Source organism: Chelonoidis abingdonii, chromosome 5 (genome assembly GCF_003597395.2).
Source record: "Chelonoidis abingdonii isolate Lonesome George chromosome 5, CheloAbing_2.0, whole genome shotgun sequence".
In the NCBI taxonomy this organism is placed as follows: Eukaryota; Metazoa; Chordata; order Testudines; family Testudinidae; genus Chelonoidis; species Chelonoidis abingdonii.
In genome coordinates, this window is record NC_133773.1 from 141,526,453 (window position 1) to 141,544,678 (window position 18,226).

Genomic DNA, 18,226 nt, shown 5'->3' on the forward strand with positions numbered 1-18,226 from the left:
GTCTGAGTAGAGAGTCCACATATCCAGACAGTCCTTCAGTGAGAGTGCCAATGCCCGAGATGATGGGGCGTCCAGGATTTCCGGGTTTGTGGATCTTGGGTAGTAGATAGAGCCACGACCAGGGTTATTCTAAGGGTATGCTGATTTGTTCCGGTGTTAGTGTAGGGAGTGTTCTGAATAGATGGTGCAGTTCCCTAGTGTATTCCTCAGTGTATTCCTCAGTGGGATCTGAGGGAAGTGGCCTGTAGAATTTGGTATTGGAGAGTTGTCTGGCGGCCTCCTTTTGGTAGTCAGACCTGTTCATGGTCTCACAGTCCTGACCACAGCAGCATCCTCTGCACCAGTGCACCTGAAGCGATGAAAAAATCAAATGCAGCGAAGTGCCTCGCTTGCTTCTGAGTGGTGCGTCTGTCACAGACAAACAGCGGAGAACACACTCGGCAGGTTAGGTGCGTTGGCTTCATTTGGAGTTTTCCTTGTTGGTTCTGTCATGGCTGCTGTGGGTTGGGGAGGGCTCGGGGGGTTGATTGGCCCCCTGGTCGAACGGAGTTTGGAAGCAGGATGTTTTATAGTTTCAGTCAGAAGGGACCACTGGGATCACCTAGTGCGACACGCTGCACAACACGGGCCAGAGAACCTCCTTGTGTGAACGCGAAAAGCAGTGGTCCCATTGGCAGGCTCGGGGTCCAGGCTTCGCAGGCCATGTGAATATTCATCGGCTTGGCCAGAAGGAACAAGGGCCTTGACTACGATGTATGAACTGTGCTTTCCCTGCTGGGAGTTCCCTCCTCCGTTGTGCGGCACAGACCGAGCCCACACCCTGCCCCAGTTCCCCCTCCACTCGCATGCCAGACTTTCCTCCTTACCTGATCCCCGAGCAGGTGCTGAGAACCACCCAGGAGCCCTGGTACCCTCGCACGTGGCCGTGGTAATAACAGTGATCCTGGGAAAAGGACAACAGACAGCAGTGATTAGCTACCATTGGCCATCAGACAAACAGACCCTGCCGCTTGCTATTCCCACCCCCGGCTCGGTGACAAACCAACCCTGCTGTGGCCCCAAGCCAAGACTAAATCACGTCACTCGCCAACCCACTGCATCTAAGGGCGAGGAATTCAACACACCTTGTCTGTGCCCCCCGTAGGCCATGTGATGGCCTGCACCAAATTCAGCCACCTGTCCTGTCCAGGCCCAATTGCACTCCCATCAAAGGCAATGAGCATTTTGCCACTGACTTCCACGTGAGCTGGACCGGGGGCCCCGTAGAGCATCTGCCCAGGTGATCAGAGCTCCTGTAGCTCTGGGCCATACGCCAGGCAGCCCGAAGGGCAAACAATCCCCGCTCCAGAGAATAAACTCCACCTATCTGTAAGAACAAAGCCAGACTGACCACGAGTCTGGTTCCCAAAGGTCACTGGACTTGAGCCTCCTGGACCAAATTCTCACTTCACTTTATGAAAGTGGATGAGTATCATTATGCCCGCTCAGCAGATGGGGAAACTGAGGCATGTGGCAGGACAGTGATTTGCCCAAGGTCACTTAGCAGGTCAGCAGCAGAGTCGAGAACAGAACCACGGGCTTCTGACTCCTGTCCCTTGCTTTAACCACCATCTCCCCGCAAGCTGCGGCACAGCCAGTGAGGACAATTCAAAGGCGAGCCATAGTGCGATGCAGGGAAGGAAGAGACCCGTGAGGTGGAGGGACTGAGTGAGACGCTGTCAGAAGGGCAGGAAGGCCTGAGGCAGGCCATGTGGAAAGACCAGATGGGGAAGGCAGGAGCAGAACAGGGGGCCAGAGGAAAGCAACTGCCTTCTGCTGCATGTTTCTCTTTCCCTGGGATGGGAGGTGCTGTATCCCGTCCAAGAGACACAGGCAGCCGCGTGCTGCTCGCATTCCTAACGCTACATGCATCAGCCCCGCTGCCAGGGACAACAGGTCACCCCGGCTCCTCACACAAGCAGGCCCACAGCGAGCCACGCTGGGAGGAGGGTGTGTCCAGTTATCAGCCTCGGAGGCCTACGCCTGCACATCGGGGCCCATGGTTTCAAACCAGACAGCCTCAGGGCAAAGCTGGCTGGGGGCTGAACTGTGCCCACTAACGGGGGGCTTGGGGCGACGGGTCAGAGCTGCCCCTAAGAGAGCTGCACCCACAGCGGAGGGAAAATGAGCTCAGCGGGATCTGCACGGGCCCGACCAAGCAAACCTGAGCTTCGGGAAATGTGCTTTCAGCCAACCTGGCATCCCAATGTCATCACACCACAGCTCCAGCCTGGAGGAGCTGGCCCCCAGCAGCCTGGCCCAGGGAAGGGAGAAGAAGCAGGGCTCCATGAGTCTGGAGAAACCATGCTCCGGGCCAGCTTTGTGATTTGGGGTGTGGGAGACAGATACCCTGAGGGCAGGCTGCTTAGACTAGACTATCACACGTTAGAGATGGAGGGATGATGCCCTGGTGACAGAATATCGTAAAGTAAAAGAGAGAGAGAGAAAGAGACATAATATTGAGGCTCTAGCAATGACAGCAAGGGCGTGGCGGGTGGGGCAGACCCGTGGGCTCCTCGGCAGCCTGAGGCCCCATCACCCCAGGCCACAGGACTGTGGCTGTAACCACAATTCAAGTCTGGTGCAGACAAGCTGGTTTCTAATACCCTGTTCGGCCGATCGGAGTGTGTGAGAGATTTAGGATCACCTCTGCCTGTAGAGAAACAGACCCGAATGCATTGGACGGGAGGTGCACTGGGGCTCCAGCGTGGTTTTTAAATATCTTGAGCACAGCCTGGCCCCTACTAACACTGCCTGGCCAGACAGCAACGGCTTCATGCCATCGGTTGCTAAACAGAGCTCGCCACTGAAACTAATGGGGCTTGAAACCAGACAGCAGGATCCGGCCTTGTAACAGAATCCAGTTTTGCTCCAACTGTGTTTAGGAGGCAGTGTGGTCCTGAGGGAAGGCAGAATTGGTGCAGCAGGCTTTCTGCGAGGGATTGAATTTCCCCCTGGCTCCATCCATCCACCCGCTTCCTTTTGCCATGACAGCTCCATTTCAGGGCTGTTTGCCCTGCCTGTCTGGTGGGAGCCTTAAGAGAGGGACGCCGTCTGTTAAATCAAACTCTTTCCTACACCCACCTCTTCCCCAGTTTGGGCGAGGTTAGCAGACAGGCGACCCTCACAGTGCCATGCCAGAGTGAGGGAAAGGGATACCTGGCATAGGCACTGTGCCCACGTCTGGGATGGAACGGGGCTGCTAATCCACGGAGCCCAGAAACAACCTGCAAATTGAGGACAGGATCTGAAAAGCAGAGAGCTGGTCAAAAAGCAAAACAAACGGAAGAGGGAATTTGGTGACTTTTTCCCCTCAGTGTTTCCTCTGCTTTACAAAATGTGGCGTGTTTCTCTCTCTCTTTTTTACATTTAGGCCTGGTCTACACTACGCGTTTAAAACCAAATTTAGCAGCGTTAAACCGATTTAACTCTGCACCCGCCCACACAACGAAGCCCTTGATATCGATATAAAGGGATCTTTAAACTGGTTTCTGTACTCCTCCCCGACGAGAGGAGTAGCGCTGAAATCGGTATTGCCATATCGGATTAGGGTTAGCGTGGCAGCAAATCGACGGTATTGGCCTCCGGGCGGTATCCCACAGTGCACCACTGTGAACGCTCTGGACAGCAATCTGAACTCGGATGCACTGGCCAGGTAGACAGGAAAAGCCCCGCGAACTTTTGAATTTCATTTCCTGTTTGCCCAGCATGGAGTGCTGATCAGCACGTAATCGCATGTGCAGTCCCATTAATCAAAATAATAGCTCACACACGGGAGAAGCGGATAACGATCGCGAGGGGGAGACAAAATGTTCTATCAAGAAGCTCCGTTAACATGCAATAAATACAATGCATTGAAAAAAATCTCCAAGCTAATGAGAAGAACAGAGGCCACAGCACAGGCTGTGTGACAAGTTAACAAGAAAGCCAAAGACAAAATGGATGCCAGGAGGGAGGAGGGGATACTGAGGACCCCAGCTATCCCACATCTCTCCGCAGTCCGAAAAAGCATTTGCATCTTGGCTGAGCTCTCCCAAATGACTGAAGGGTCAAAAAACATTCCCAGTGTTCCAGAGTGAATTAGCAATTTACACCCCCCCCCGAAAGAAAAGGCAAAAAATCGTTTCTCGCCTTTTTTCAGTGTCTACCTAACTATCTAACGCATGCTCGGAGATGGGTCTCAAGCGCTGAAACACCAGCACGCCCTTCCCAGTTAGCAGCATATTGTACAGGCTGTCATCGTCATCACAACCGTGAGTGCCTCCTGCTGCCTGGTGAAATAAGGCGCCTGGTCATGCCCAGCAGATGGTAACAGAACGGCTGGTAACGCCTCAATATGAAGCAACGGAGCGAGCGCCAGCCAGCCCCCCCCATCCCCTTTCAGTCTAAAGAAAAGATTCCTGTACTGCCTGACTACAACAGCAGACGCGGCTGCTCCCCACCCCACCTTAATGTCCTGCCGGACACAGCAAGCGGAAGGCTTCCTCCCTCCTCATTTACTCACTAAAAAATCAGTGGTCTATTCCGCATTCTTAGTACTTCATCAACACAAAATGCGGGAACACTGCCACGGAGCCCAGGAAGGTTGGGGGAGGAGGAGCAACCGGGGGGAGTGTTGCAGGGCACCCCTAGAATGGCATCACTCATCATTCTCCGGATTCGGGCGCTGACACAGACGGCTGGCCCTGGTTCTCTAGTAGCTGCCCCATATCAGCAGGACCTCGACTAGTTTTCAGACAAAAACATAAAGGAGAGAAGACCCGGAGCCATTCCGTGTGTCCATGCGTCCCCGGCCGACCTCAGCAAGGCCAGCCAGGAGCACTCATGACAGCAGCAGACGGTACAGAACGACTGATAACCGTCACCTCATCGCCAATTTACAATGGCAGACGGTGCAATAGGGATGGTAACCGTCTCTGCTACCTTGCAAAGGCAAATGAATGCTGCTGTGTAGCACTGCTGTACCGCGTCTGTCAGCAGCATCCACTACACATACGCTGACAGCGACAAAAGGCAAAACGGGCTCCATGGTTGCCATGCTATGGCGTCTGCCAGGGGAATCCAGGGAAAAAGGGCGCGAAATGATTGTCTGCCGTTGCTTTCACGGAGGAAGGATTGAGTGACGACATCTACCCAGAATCACTCGCAACACTGTTTTTGCATTGGCATCTCAACCCAGAATTCCAATGGGCAGGGGAGACTGCGGGAACTATGGGATAGCTACAGGATAGCTACCCACAGTGCAACGTTCTGGAAATCAACGCTAGCCTCGGTACATGGATGCACACCACCGAATTAATGTACTTAGTGTGGCCGCGTGCACTCGACTTTATACAATCTGTTTTACAAAACCGGTTTATGTAAAATTGGAATAATCCCGTAGTGTAGACATACCCTTAGAGTTGGTGAAAAACCAGGGGGAAATGTCATAAAATTTGTCAACATTTCCCCTGCATTCTTTGAAATGCAGCAGAAACGTTTAGGTTGGTAAGCCACCGTCAGCCACATGCAGAAGAAGATTGCGCCGACGATCTGGGGGTTTGGCAGACAGAAGGAAAAGGGAATCTAGCCAGGAGAGCAGAGTTCCCAGCACTATGCAGACAAGACATGAAAAGAGCAGCTCTGGTTAAGGAGACTGTCCGTCTAAGGGGCTTGGATGGCCCCCGTGACAGTCATACCTGACACTCTAATGTGTTTATCCTCACAACACCCGGTGGTGAAATCAGATGGAGTCCTCACTCCCTTTGAGAATCTGTGCCGTAAACCAGCCACAGCCCTCGGAGGCTCCCCAACAGGCGGCCCCCCCAACAGAGCAGCCATGTCAGCCCTGTGGAACTACACAGGCAGGGTGTGCTGTCCGGTGGTCACAGCAGGTGCCTGGGGAGTCAGGACTCCTGGGATCCATTCCTGCTGCTTTGCTTCAAGTCGCCCGACTACGGAGAGCCTCAGTTTCCACTCCCGCAGCGCGTGTTGGTTTGTGTGTGTTTCCATGGCCACTCAGCGCAGGAGCCGAGCTGCTCCCCACAGGAACACAGTCAGATGGGGAGAGTGAGCCGCCCTGAAGTCATGAATGACCATTCAGTGCCCAAGAACCCGGCTGGGAGGGGTTTATATTATTACTCTAGGGGGTCCCCCAGCTTCTGGGTGCCATAAGCAACTCCAGTAAAGCAGGACTCCCGAAACCAGAGTCATACGGTGGCTCCTCAGAGAGCCTGCAAGCAAACAGCAACAGTCCCGTCCCATAGAAATCTCCACAAACAATACACACCCCTGCACTGTGGTCCTGATGGGAGCCTGTCTATGCATCTATGGGATCTATCTGGCTCTCATATCACCCCCAAACCCAAGTGCCTCCCAGGCTTTGCTGGAGTATCCTCCCAATACGCCTACTAGGCAGTGCTATTATCCCCAAGGTGCAGAGGGGGAAACTGAGGCACAGAGAGGCTAAGTGAGTCACCCAATATGAAGGCTGCAGGGGAGCAAGGAATGGAACCCATGTTTCCCACGTATTGGGTTAGAGCTCTGGCTATTGGACCATCCTTCTTCTCTCTGGTTTGGCTTGTATTGTGACTTATAGGCTGTGACTTATATTGAAGGGGTGGATCCTCACAGCCAGTGCTATCCTCCATTCTTACCAGCCTGCACCCCGGAGGGTCACCACTCCAATCTGGAGGCGATAGGATACAGGCTGGTGAGAGGGAGGAGATGCGAGAGGTAGAGCGTCACCGATTGGTGAAAGATGCTGGCAGCAGGGAGCCTAGAGAGATAGATGCCAGATTCTCAGCTGGTGTAAATCAGCAAGCTCCAGTGATTTCAATGGAATGATCCTGATTTACACCTGACAGTCTCTTCCGCGAGTGACTGGGCAGACACGACAACTACCTGACCTCTACATTTACCCAGCTCCTCTCATCTCACAAGACCCCAAAGCACTGTACAAGCATGAAGCTGTCTAGCTAGCTCTCTAGGGACTTATGATATCTGAGCACTTCCCAACATCCCCAGAGTCCAGCTGGGCTGTCTAGGCACACACTGTAAAATCTCTCTTTCCCACCCCCTTTTCCCAGATTAGGTACAAGCGCTAAACAAGTATCACTTTGCCCACCATTGAAATGCAGCCACCTCTGGGGTGGAACATGGCAGCTGTTTAACAGTGGCACCACATGATAGTTTGGGACAGGAAGTGAAGGGGGTTATAAATAGGTAGAATGCAATAACCTTCACTGGGTGGAATTTGCTTGGGACAAACATTCCCAGGCTTGCAAGAAGTGCCACCAGACCCATAACGCCCACAGCAGATCCTGAGCTTTCCAGGTCATTCAAGGGACAGCGCGGCCAGGAGCACAGCACCCCAAGCCAGGCACCAGTTTAGCACTGACTCAGAGGGAAGAGAGTCACCAGCACCATTGCAAAATCTCTGCCCTTAGCAATGCCGGGCACCCTACTCACGGTGTAGTTGGGAGACAGCGTCACCGGCTGCCCGCCGGCTGCGTAGTGCGTCTCGGTGTAGTCTGGCGACATCAGCCTGCTGGGAGAAAACAAGAGAACCCGGTGAGCAGCCACAGGTCTTCCTAGTCCCTCCTTATTTTACCGCTTAAGAAGGGCAAGGACTAGCCCAGTAAAAGGTGGGGGCTGGAGGATCAGATCTGTGGCCTTTCTGTTCCAGGCAGCTACTCCGAGTGCAGACCAGGCCAGTAGTGACTGACAGCCAGGGCCACCTGATGGCTGCTTGGCAGCCAACTTGCGTCCACGGCACAGAAAACTCCGTGGTCCCTGGCACTGATTGCCACCCTGCCAGTCAGACTGGGCTGGCCGCTCAGCCCGGTGGTGGCCGCACCTGCCACAGGCTGGGCCGTGGGAGCAGAGTGCTCTGGCTGCACCGGTTCTGCAGATCTACCGAGAGCCTCAATGCAGATGCCTTCCCTGCAGGTCCCTCTTGCTCGGCACATGGCGTTAGCATCACACCCCTCCCGCCGAATCACAGCGCAGACGCCGGCCATCCCCGCAGGCAGACAGCAATGGACTGCGCACACACAGACGTGTCCCTGGACACACACAACACACCGAGGCCACGCAAACACTGCCACAACCGCATCCGTATGCAGACACACACCACTGTGAGTGCGCACACCTCACTAAGTGTTCACACAACTAGACACACCCAGGAAACAGGAGGGGAGCTGGGAGGGGTCGATTGGGGAGTAGGGGGCTGGCGGGGGGGGGGCAGGTAGAGAAGACCATCCCTGGGGAAGGGTAAGGGCAGGGGCAGCCTAGAGCGCAATGCCAAACCCAGGAGCACTGACATGGTCCCCCCGTGCAGCCCCACAGAGGGAGCCATTAAAAACCAAGGCTGCGGCCTTCTCCAGCCCCAAGACTCCGTCCCTGTCTGTCCCCCCTTCCACAACCCTCGTTGTTACTCGGTGCATTGCATACCCCAGCTGGGCCTATGCTTCGGGCTTCCGGGTGATTCACATCCAACCAGGGTGTTCTGTGGCTGCGCTCATCGGGCCACGGGGCGAGAGATGCTGCGCTTCGCCCAGTCCCCAGCGCTGGCAGTCCAGGGGCTGTGGGGCAGAGAAGCTGCTCGGCTCGGCCCGTCCCCAGCGCGGCGTCAGTCAGGGGCTGTGGGGCGAGAGCGTCGGTCAGCAGTAGGCTCGGCCCAGTCCCCAGCGCTGGGCAGTCGGGCCACGGGGCGGAGAGCTGGTCGGCTCGGCCCGTCCCCAGCGCTGGCAGTCACGGGCCGCGGGGGCGAGGAGCTGGTGGCTCTGCCCCAGCCCCAGCGCTGGCGGCAGCTCGGGGCCACGGGCGGAGAGCTGGTCGGCTCTGCCCAGTCCCAGCGTGGGCAGTCAGGGGCCACGGGGCGGAGGCTGAGTCGGCTCTGCCCCAGTCCCCAGCGCTGAGCAGTCAGGGCCGTGGGGAGAGAGTGCCGGTCGGCCCCGCCCGCCCCACATGCCAGCGCTGGGCAGTTCAGGGGGCCACGGGGCGGAGAGCTGCTCGGCTCTGCCCCAGTCCCCAGCGCTGGGCAGTCAGGGGCTGTGGGGCAGAGAGCTGCTCGGCTCGCCCCAGCCACGACTGGCAGTCAGGGGTGTGGGGCGGAGGAGCTGGTCGGGTCGGCCCCGTCCCAGCGCCTGGGCGTCGGGGCCCGGCGGAGAGCTGGTCGGCTCGGCCCCAGTCCCCAGCGCTGGGCAGTCAGGGGCCGGGGGGCAGAGAGCTGGTCGGCTCTGCCCCAGTCCCCAGCGCTGGGCAGTCAGGGGCCACGGGGCGGAGAGCTGGTCGGCTCTGCCCCAGTCCCCAGCGCTGGGCAGTCAGGGGCCACGGGGCGGAGAGCTGGTCGGCTCTGCCCCAGTCCCCAGCGCTGAGCAGTCAGGGGCCGTGGGGCGGAGAGCTGCTCGGCTCGGCCCCGCCCCGCCCCACATGCCAGCGCTGGGCAGTCAGGGGCCACGGGGCGGAGAGCTGCTCGGCTCTGCCCCAGTCCCCAGCGCTGGGCAGTCAGGGGCCACAGGACAGAGAGCTGCTCGGCTCGGCTCTGCCCCAGTCCCCAGCGCTGAGCAGTCAGGGGCCGTGGAGCGAAGGGATTTCAGCCCGGAGAGGAGCGTGGACCCAGGGTCTGTCACAGCGATCCCTGGCGGGGAAAGGAGCGCAGCTCGGCCAGTAGGGTTGGCTGCTGCCTGGACCCCACTCCCCTGCCTCTCTGGCTCTGGGAGTAGGAGACATAGGCTGAGCATGAATCACCACCTCTAGCTTCTTCCCAAAGGCCTTTGAGCCAAAAGTGCTTTGCCCCCTTCTGGCCTCCCCTTTGGCTCCCATCTCAGCTGTCCGCTTATGGGACACTCCTGTAACGTCTTTGGGGGGATGGAGGCAAGAGGAATGGAGATCCGGGCCAGATCTGAGGCGGGAGGGCTGTGGGGAAGTGGCTGGGCCCTGCTGCTGGAGTGGGTGACCCCCACAGAGCTGGGGAAATAGGGCAGGAACTCAGAGGCAGGTGCAGAGAAGGGGCTTCTCAGACCTGAGGGGATTTCAGATCTAACTTCAGGGGGAAGTTGGACTTCCTACAGTCCCATCCATCCACCCACATACCCGCCACCCGTCCCTGACCAATGCAGGCTGGGGTTGAAGACTGTCAGGGATGCTCAAATCCAAATCTGCCTGCCCTACTCCTTTGGGAGCTGCTGGACCTGGGGCACGACAGATGCAGATAGGCTCCTGGCAGGGGCCAGGTGTGAGGACTCCGGAGAAATAAAACAAAACACAGTCAGCGAGGTCTCTTCCTTGAGGAATAGCATTGAGAGAGATCGCAACAAGAAAACTCTCCAATGCCACGGCCTGGGGCGTGAAGCCCACCCCCCCCCACATTGTCAGGCCTCCCTTAGTCTCCCCCAGGGGCATGATCTCCACCACAGGCCCCAGGCGGAGTTTGAACCTAGCACCAAAGCGCAAACCTCTACCACTTAAGTTAAAGGAACAATGCCCTTAGCTATTACCCTCTCTGTGAGGGAGATGCAGCCTATGCTTTACAGCTCTCTGACACAAACAGCCCATTTACAGCCCTGCCAAGGAGCAGAGGAGAGAAGCTGAGCTGGAGTAAACCCCTTGCTTGCCATGGATCTGCTGCCGGATCACTGAGGCAGCAGCATCACGCTGCAAAGTTTGCAATAGTGCAGCACACTGCGTTGGTCCCTGTGAACATGCTCTGCACTGCAGAGGGGTGGGAATCAAACACCACCACAACCCCAACGTGCAGAGGGAGCAAAAAATTTACATAACACTGGGTGGGGGGGGGGAGGGGAAGAAGACCAGTAGACTTGTCAGAGCCTCAGAACAAAACCAGCATCCTAGTTTTGGGTGGGGGAAGGGGGCCTGGGGGTCAGCTCACTGCCCGTCTCTGTTCTGGCAGGGCAGAGGGAGGGGCATGTGTGCAGGACCCAGCCCCACGCTGACAAAGCAGCCTGAGGAGTGGCAGGATGATCCAGGCAGAAGGATGGTCCAGTGCTTAGAGCACTAGCTAGACCCTGGGAGATGTGGGTTCATTGTCCAGCTTTGCCACAGACTTCCCGGGTGACCCTGGGCAAGTCACCTCGCCTCACCTGCAAAGGGAGGCGTGAGTATAAAGCCTGTAAAGACCGAGGCTCTGAGATACTACAGTGACAGCAGCTTTCTAAGCCCCTAAGCCAGAAGACGCTGGTTCTGAGAAGCAGCAACCCCCGCACCAGTGAGTCACTTTCCCACAGCTGTCTGCGATCTCTCAGCAGCCCTGCTGCGAAGCTCTGCAACTGCCACCCCTCAGCCTGGTGCTGACAAATGGCTTCCTGCTGTTTGGACGGACAAGTCTCGGGAAGAGAGACAGAACGTGTCTAAAACCCAGCGCGAAGGCAGCGTTTGCCTCCTTCGGGGGGCTCCGGGAGCAAAGTGAGGGGGGTTAGACTGCAATGACCCCTACTGGAAGTGGGAGAGCAAAGATGGGCAAGTTCCTCCCCTTGCAGCCTATAAGCCAGAGCTCCGAACCCGGAGCGGAGCCAGCCAGGGTGGTCCAAGGGGGAGCGCGGTCGGAGGAGTGGGATGAGCTTGAGCAAAATTGCTAATGGTGCAGCATGTTAGCCTGGGGAATCATCTCTCCAGGACATGGTGGCCCCATCTCACAGGCCACTTAGACGAGGCTACAGAATGTGCTCTGATGCGCCACGCTGCTCTGGCCACAGCACTGTCATCCTGCAGGACCCCCAAGGGCTACACAAGCTCTGCACATGTGGACCCACATACTCGAGCAGGGGAATCCGTCCCTTGAGCGCTATAGTCTCTGCTTCCATTCCAGAAATGCCTTCTAGCCCTCCTGGCTTTGAAGGAAACCTTGGCAATGTAACCCAATGCAGTAATGCCTGCCTGAGTGTGCAGAGAGCCTGAAACAGAGATGTGAACTGAGAGCCGAAGAGGGCAGTCTGAACATTAACCTTGTGAGCTATTTCACCACCGATCAGTTTGGCAGAAACATCCAGCTATTGTGCTTCACACACAATCCCAAACTGCCTCTCCAGGTGCCAAAAGCCCCATCTGCCTCTCAGCTAGTGACCCAAACCTCCAGCATCTCTCCAGTCATTTCTGGGATGCAGCCATACATGGCCCATGGAAAAGTCTCTGGCATCCCAAGCTGCAGCTGTGGGGACAATGAATGAACTGAATTCAGCATCAGGACAAATGACCCAAGAGCTGCTGTGCTGATCACAATGTGAATTTCCATATCTCAAACATCTGGATTTGAACTGAAACAAAACCACTGCAGAATCGAGGGCTCTTGCCACAGAATTCTGCTTGCTGCTGAGTACATGGGGCCTTGGCCTGGCCCCAAAACACACATAAATTACATCAATCACCTCTGAAATGCAGCCACCTCTGGGGGAGCCGGGACGTGGTCAGACAGACAAGGGGCAGCTTGCTGGAAGCCCTGCAGGATTTCTAGCATGTAGCGAGAACGGCCATGGTTAAGATCTCCTCTGAAAGAACCACACAGAGCTGTTGGCACAGAACTGTGCTTGCCCAGGAGGTCAGAGATGGCTCTTCGGGGGCTGAACGTATGTTTCCCAGGAATCCATGGAGCTGGAATCTCCTGCTTGGGCCAATGAGTCATTCCCTCTAGCTCAGAGGGAACTTTCATGCACTGGCTGGAATGGGGGAGACAGCCCTCTCCAGGCCTGGGATTCACATGCAAGATGCCAATGGATGCCCATCCTCTCCTAGGCGTGCTGGCAGGAGGACGCTCGCTGCACCCATCCAGAAGATGCGGGAGGACATGGTCTGGAGACACCTCCAGAGCAGCAGAGACTCACCCTCTCGGGCAACAGGCAGGGCAAAGGGCAGCAGGCTGGAATTGAGGCATATGCTAGGAAAAGGCTCCAACATGCAAGAGCAATTGGGCAGGCTCCTCAGGGGAGGCAGCGGAGGAGCCCAGCTATGGAGGCTGGAGAGCAGGGGGAGAGGCACGGAGCAGCGCTCCACGGTGCCGGGGTCTGGCCCGAGTATTCCTTTCCAGGCCCTCCCGGCGGGGCCCTGCGTGTGTGTGGTGACAGCCATCAGCCCACGGGCAGTGCTGTGAGCAGCCACCATTGTACAGTAACAGGGGACGGAAGACAAGAGGCGACATCACGTGTGGTGGGAAACGTGAACCCAGAGCGCGCTTCTCCTGGCCTGCTCCATTCATCTCTATCCCCCAGTAGCATCCACTCCTCTCCTTCGCTTCTGCCCCCTCACCTTCCTCTACCAGCCCCTGCCTCTCCTACCTTTGTCCTGGGCCCTTCCCTCTGCTCTGACAGGCTGGGACCAACGCACCGGGGATCCCCAAGGATGGCAGGGAGCTAAGCTCTCACGAGTCACAACACATCCCCAAACGAAGGGCGATCCATGATGAGTTCCCATCCAGACAGTACCGTGCCCAGATACCATGGTGCTGCACATCTAGGACACATCCTAACGAGGATGATGCTATTTAAAGGACCTGATCCCACAAAGTGGGAGCTGAAGGGGCTCAGCATCTTGCAGGATCAGACCCTGACAGCTAGATCCCTAGCGGGTGTAAATCAGCGCGGTTCCACTGAAGTCAAGGGAGCTGCACCGATTTATATCAGCTAAAGACCATACCCGAAATGTGTAGGTTATTTCCAGGCCTATGGGCCCCACCTCCTCTATTTTACACCACAGTAAAAGAGGGAAAAGCAGATGGAGAAAAAAAACAAACAGCAGCAAAAAATAGCAGCCAACGCTTTCCCTCTCTCCTGGTTTCTTATTTTGCAACCAGCTGAGCCGTAACATGTACTTGTGGGTTCTGGGACCACCCACTCCTTGTCCACCCCACCCCTGCCTAGGCCAATCCACTGGCATTGACCAAGCTGTGGTTTCCCACCTCATTGCAATTAAAAAGGAGCTAAAACAATCGGGCAGCATGACCTTTAGTGCCCCATGTGTTGAGAGCAGGGGCCATGCTCTGCTCTCGTTGGTGGAGCACTGGAGTAACTCCACTGGCTTCGGTTACTGCAGCTTCAACCCAGTGTAACTGGAGCAGAGGTCAGTGCAGAGCATGGGGGCGAGATCTGAACAAAGACTATTTCATGGCGACAGGACGTCTGCCATCAAAAAGGACGTGACGTTCTTCACAAACCGGCCACAAGAGCCCCACCAAAATGCAGCCACCTCTGGGGTTGAGGGCAGCAGAGATGGGGGGCATTTTGGCCGAGTACAGCAAAGCAAACCCCTATCATTATGAAAGTTCCTTGAGATCTTTAATGCCCCCAGGACCTACCTGATGTTCTTTAGGACCTTTACTCTGCCTCCCCTTTCACCCACGGGGGCCAGGGCCCATCCCCAAAATCATGGGGATGTCCGATCTCCTTGGATCCATCCCACTTCCTATCCCTCTGACCCACAGGACAATTAAAACAGTCCCAGACTTGTGCTGGATATCACAACACTGTGAGCACTCTAGGGGGAACGAGCTGGTACATGCAGTGCTCTGCGGGTACCTGGCATTTAAAGCCAAGCCCCTACTACCAAGACCGCTTAGGGTCACAATCCCATTGGGCAGGGAAAGAATTAAGAACCACCACTGTCAGGATCCCACTCCACAGCACCTCTGCCCAGCGCAGGAGATCGCTAGATGTTTGGCAATCCCTTGTCCTCGCCCTGGGAAAGCAGCACTAGTGACCACGGCTGGACAGTGCTTAGCTCTGGAGCTCCCAGTAAGAACTCCACACCTACAGCTGCCACCAGCCGCCCATTATCCCATCAGACAGTGCAAGCCACTCTGATCATGAGCAACGTCGCTTGAGCTCTTTCCCCTGGACACATGATCCTTGACAGGCCCTTCAAGCTCTATGGGGTAATTATCCTGTGTCCTCCGACATCACCCGTCCTGCAAAGCTCTCAAGCCACGGTACGATGAGTGAAGGCTCAGGGACTCGGAGGTAGCATGATTATCCACTGCACAGACTGGTGAGCCGAGGTGCAGACATACGAGAACACATGAAGCTAAGGGCACAAAGTGACTCAGTGGCAAAGGCCAGGAAGCGGTCTGCTCTAGCCACTGGATAATACTGCCTGCGATTGCAACAGCACCTACCCCAGGTCTGCACTACAGACCGAATCGAGGGCCTTCAGCACCTGAGGCCTTGACCTCCCGAGCTAAAGGAGTAGCTCCATTAGCCTGTAGCAGTAGAAAGCTATTAGGACACTGAGCAAGTGGCTATACAAGGTGTATAAATCATTAATGGGCTTTAATTATAACCCTAACCCTATTATAACGCTAATGGCCAAACGCTACGAAAGCTTCTCTGAAAAGTTGATGCAATATAGACATCCATCTCTCTCTATGGCCTGGTAGCCCTGAGAGGGAAGGGATCTGTTCACAATGAAGTATTTTATCTGAGGCCCAGCTCTGAGAGGATTTGACCTCTGAGCTCCTGAACGAGGGGCATGGCTGCACTGGTGCAAATGAGAGATTGTTTCCACAACAACTTCCATAGCGTTTAGCCACTGGGTTGCAGTGTGCAAACTGGGCTGCCAGAGGACTGGCTGAATTACCTCCAACAGGGTCCTGCCTCTGCAAAGAGACCTTTTCCCATTGCAATCAAAATGGGAAGCTTCAACCAAAGAAAGCCTGAAGAACTCTCCCGTGAGCTCTCTCTCATGTTGTTCTGGCAACCAGTATCTTAGAAAAATAAGACTGAGGAGGTGAGAGGGCTATTTAGGATGGGATTCAATCCTCTTCTCTTCCCTTGCTCAAGGAGAATCAAAACTATTTTAAAAAATATTAACTAAAAGGTTTACAACAACTCCAGATCAGGAATGTGTACATGGCAGATCGATGATCCCCAGCTAGTGTAAATTGACCTTGATCCATCAAAGTCACTGACACTGTGTTGATTTAAACCTGCATGGCCCAAGAACTGCACCCATGCTAAAACAAGCTGGCAAAGTTCGTCGGTCTTCTACTTTCCCCGTCAGGGCTCAGCATCTCCCTTTCGCTCGCTGGTGATGTCACAGCTTCCTCTGTGGTTTGAAGAGCAAAGGAAGCTGGCAGGTTTGGTAGCACAGATGCAGATCCAGGAACTCAAGTCAAGAAGGACGCCTCGGGGTCACTTTTACTCGCTCTGGATATAGAAAATGGGGGGGGGGGGCTGGATGGGGGAAATGAGGCTACACGTTACAAGCCAACAGGCCCAAGCCAGCTCCTCCTTGCTCTTGACGGGTCTGATCTAAAGCACTTGGAAATCAATAGGAGCCTTTCCACTGACTTCCGATCAGACCCATGGTTCCCATGGTGTTACAAGAAGCCCTTAAAGGGGGAGGAGGGAGGGCACACACATATCTTTGTAGTGTTTCGGATAGACAAACTCCTCACCCCCATGCTCACAACTCTCTGTAACACCTTCTGCATACAGTATCAGCAAGGTCCAAACCTGGGATGTCCACCACCACAGCACAGACCTCCATCACTTGAGCTAAAGGAACAGTCCCTTTAGCCAGCAACAGCAGCAGCAAGTTGTTATTGCCTACAGGACCAGTGGCAGAAGGAGAAGTGACACACCCCTTCCCAGAGTGCTGTCCCATTGCCCCTTCGCGAATGCAAACACACGCATGGTCTCATGCTCCTCCCTCCCTGCTCCCAGGAATGCCAGCACCTTTTCACACACTCTTGTGCACCCAACTCCCCGCTCGCACAGCCATGCTTTCTTCCCTGCAGGGAAACTCCGCTGCTTTCTGCTCAGAGCCGGCATCATTACTCAACAGACTTCTTCAGCGGTCAGCATTTTTCAACAAAAGCGAGCTCTGGTTTCCTTCTGGCTTGTCCCTCGTTACCCAAAGCAGCCAGATGGCTGCAAACGAGCCTGGTTTCCAAACGTTTACGGCCCAATGCTAACAAGGGAAGAATGGGAGGGCTGGGAAACAGGGTTCATCAAATTAAGCCAGAATGAAATTTAAACCGGTCTCCAAGCACTGCTCGCTCTCTCTGCTTACAAACTGTGCATGCTGTAATAAGAGGAGTGGGGGAGATGCATGGGAAGGTTAGGAAGAGACTGCTTTTTATCCCCTACGACATCACAGACATGGGTCAGGGTTACAAAGGTTACACCCCATGTCAGAACCAAGGCCATTACCCACTGCCTCCCAGCACCCCGGTTATATACATAAATGTATCCTGGTGTGTATCATATGCCTCATACTGCATCGGGCTACAGGAGTGGGGACCTGTGTTAAAACTGGGGTTACTGACCTTAATATCCAATAACTAAACTCAGCTTGCACAACGCCCCACACTCACTCAGTCTCCCTGGGGCCTCCTCTTCCCGGGACCATGCCTTGCTTCCCCACTGTGTCCCCTCTAACCTCTTGGGCAGAGCTCCTGACCCAGTTTAGGGGTTGGCCTGCAAGGGACAAGGTGCCAAGAAACGCAACTCTGGTGTTCCACTGTGAGTGCTACACACGCAAAGCTAGCATGAAGCCTGAGTTTAGCCCAGAAGCCAGTACTGGATGCAGGCGAGGGCGGTCTCACTCCGCACAGAACTAAGACTAAACTCCCCCTGCACTCACTGCCCTGGAAGGCATCGCCCCGCAGGTGAGAACCCTCCATCAGTGGGGGCCCCACAAGCTGCCTCAATGCCCTGCTGCTTCCTGGCGGCAGTGATGTGCCAACACGGGTGCATCCGCAGCAAACCCCAGGCCAGCCTCAGGCTGTTCGGGAGCTGACAGAGAAAAACCCAAGCCAGCCGCCTGGCTGTGCCGAGGTCCCCGCCTCGGCAGAGTGCAGAGAGAGAAGAGCCCAGCTGCACGTGGTGCTAGTGAAAACCCTGCAGATTCAAGCCCTATCTAGCTAAAACCACGCATGATCAGAACCGGTGCCTGGGAAGGGGAGGACACATAACCCTTCCCAACCTGCTGGGCCATCCCCAGGGCCCCTTCAGTCGGTATTTCTGTGGTTAACTCTCCTGCGCTGTAACAGCGGTAGCCCTGGCCAGCAGCAGGGATGGAACCTAGGACTTTCAGCACCTGAGCTGGGCTGTCGTTCGGACGCTGAGCGAGCTCTGGGCCATATGGGTCAGTGGGTCTCTCTCGCTCTCCTCTTCATTTGTTGCCCTTTGTGACCCTCCCTCCCCAGGGCCCAGAGCGAGCACAGGCGAGGATGCTGGGAGAGCACTTCAGCGTACGC

The 18,226-nt window shown here is 55.7% G+C and overlaps 1 protein-coding gene across 3 annotated transcripts in view; it reads right to left on the reverse strand.

Moving 5' to 3' along the window:
• Positions 1-18,226, reverse strand: part of ADAM33 (ADAM metallopeptidase domain 33) — an 81,196-nt gene that overhangs the window by 33,026 nt on the left and 29,944 nt on the right. For 2 of the 3 annotated variants that reach the window (XM_075066674.1, XM_075066676.1), the window contains exons 4-5: positions 7,489-7,567; positions 867-943 (exon numbers count right to left, since the gene is read on the reverse strand). In XM_075066674.1, the coding sequence (XP_074922775.1) occupies positions 867-943; positions 7,489-7,567 (156 nt within the window). The remainder of the gene's footprint in view (positions 1-866; positions 944-7,488; positions 7,568-18,226) is intronic. The other variant, XM_075066675.1, reaches the window with a different exon arrangement.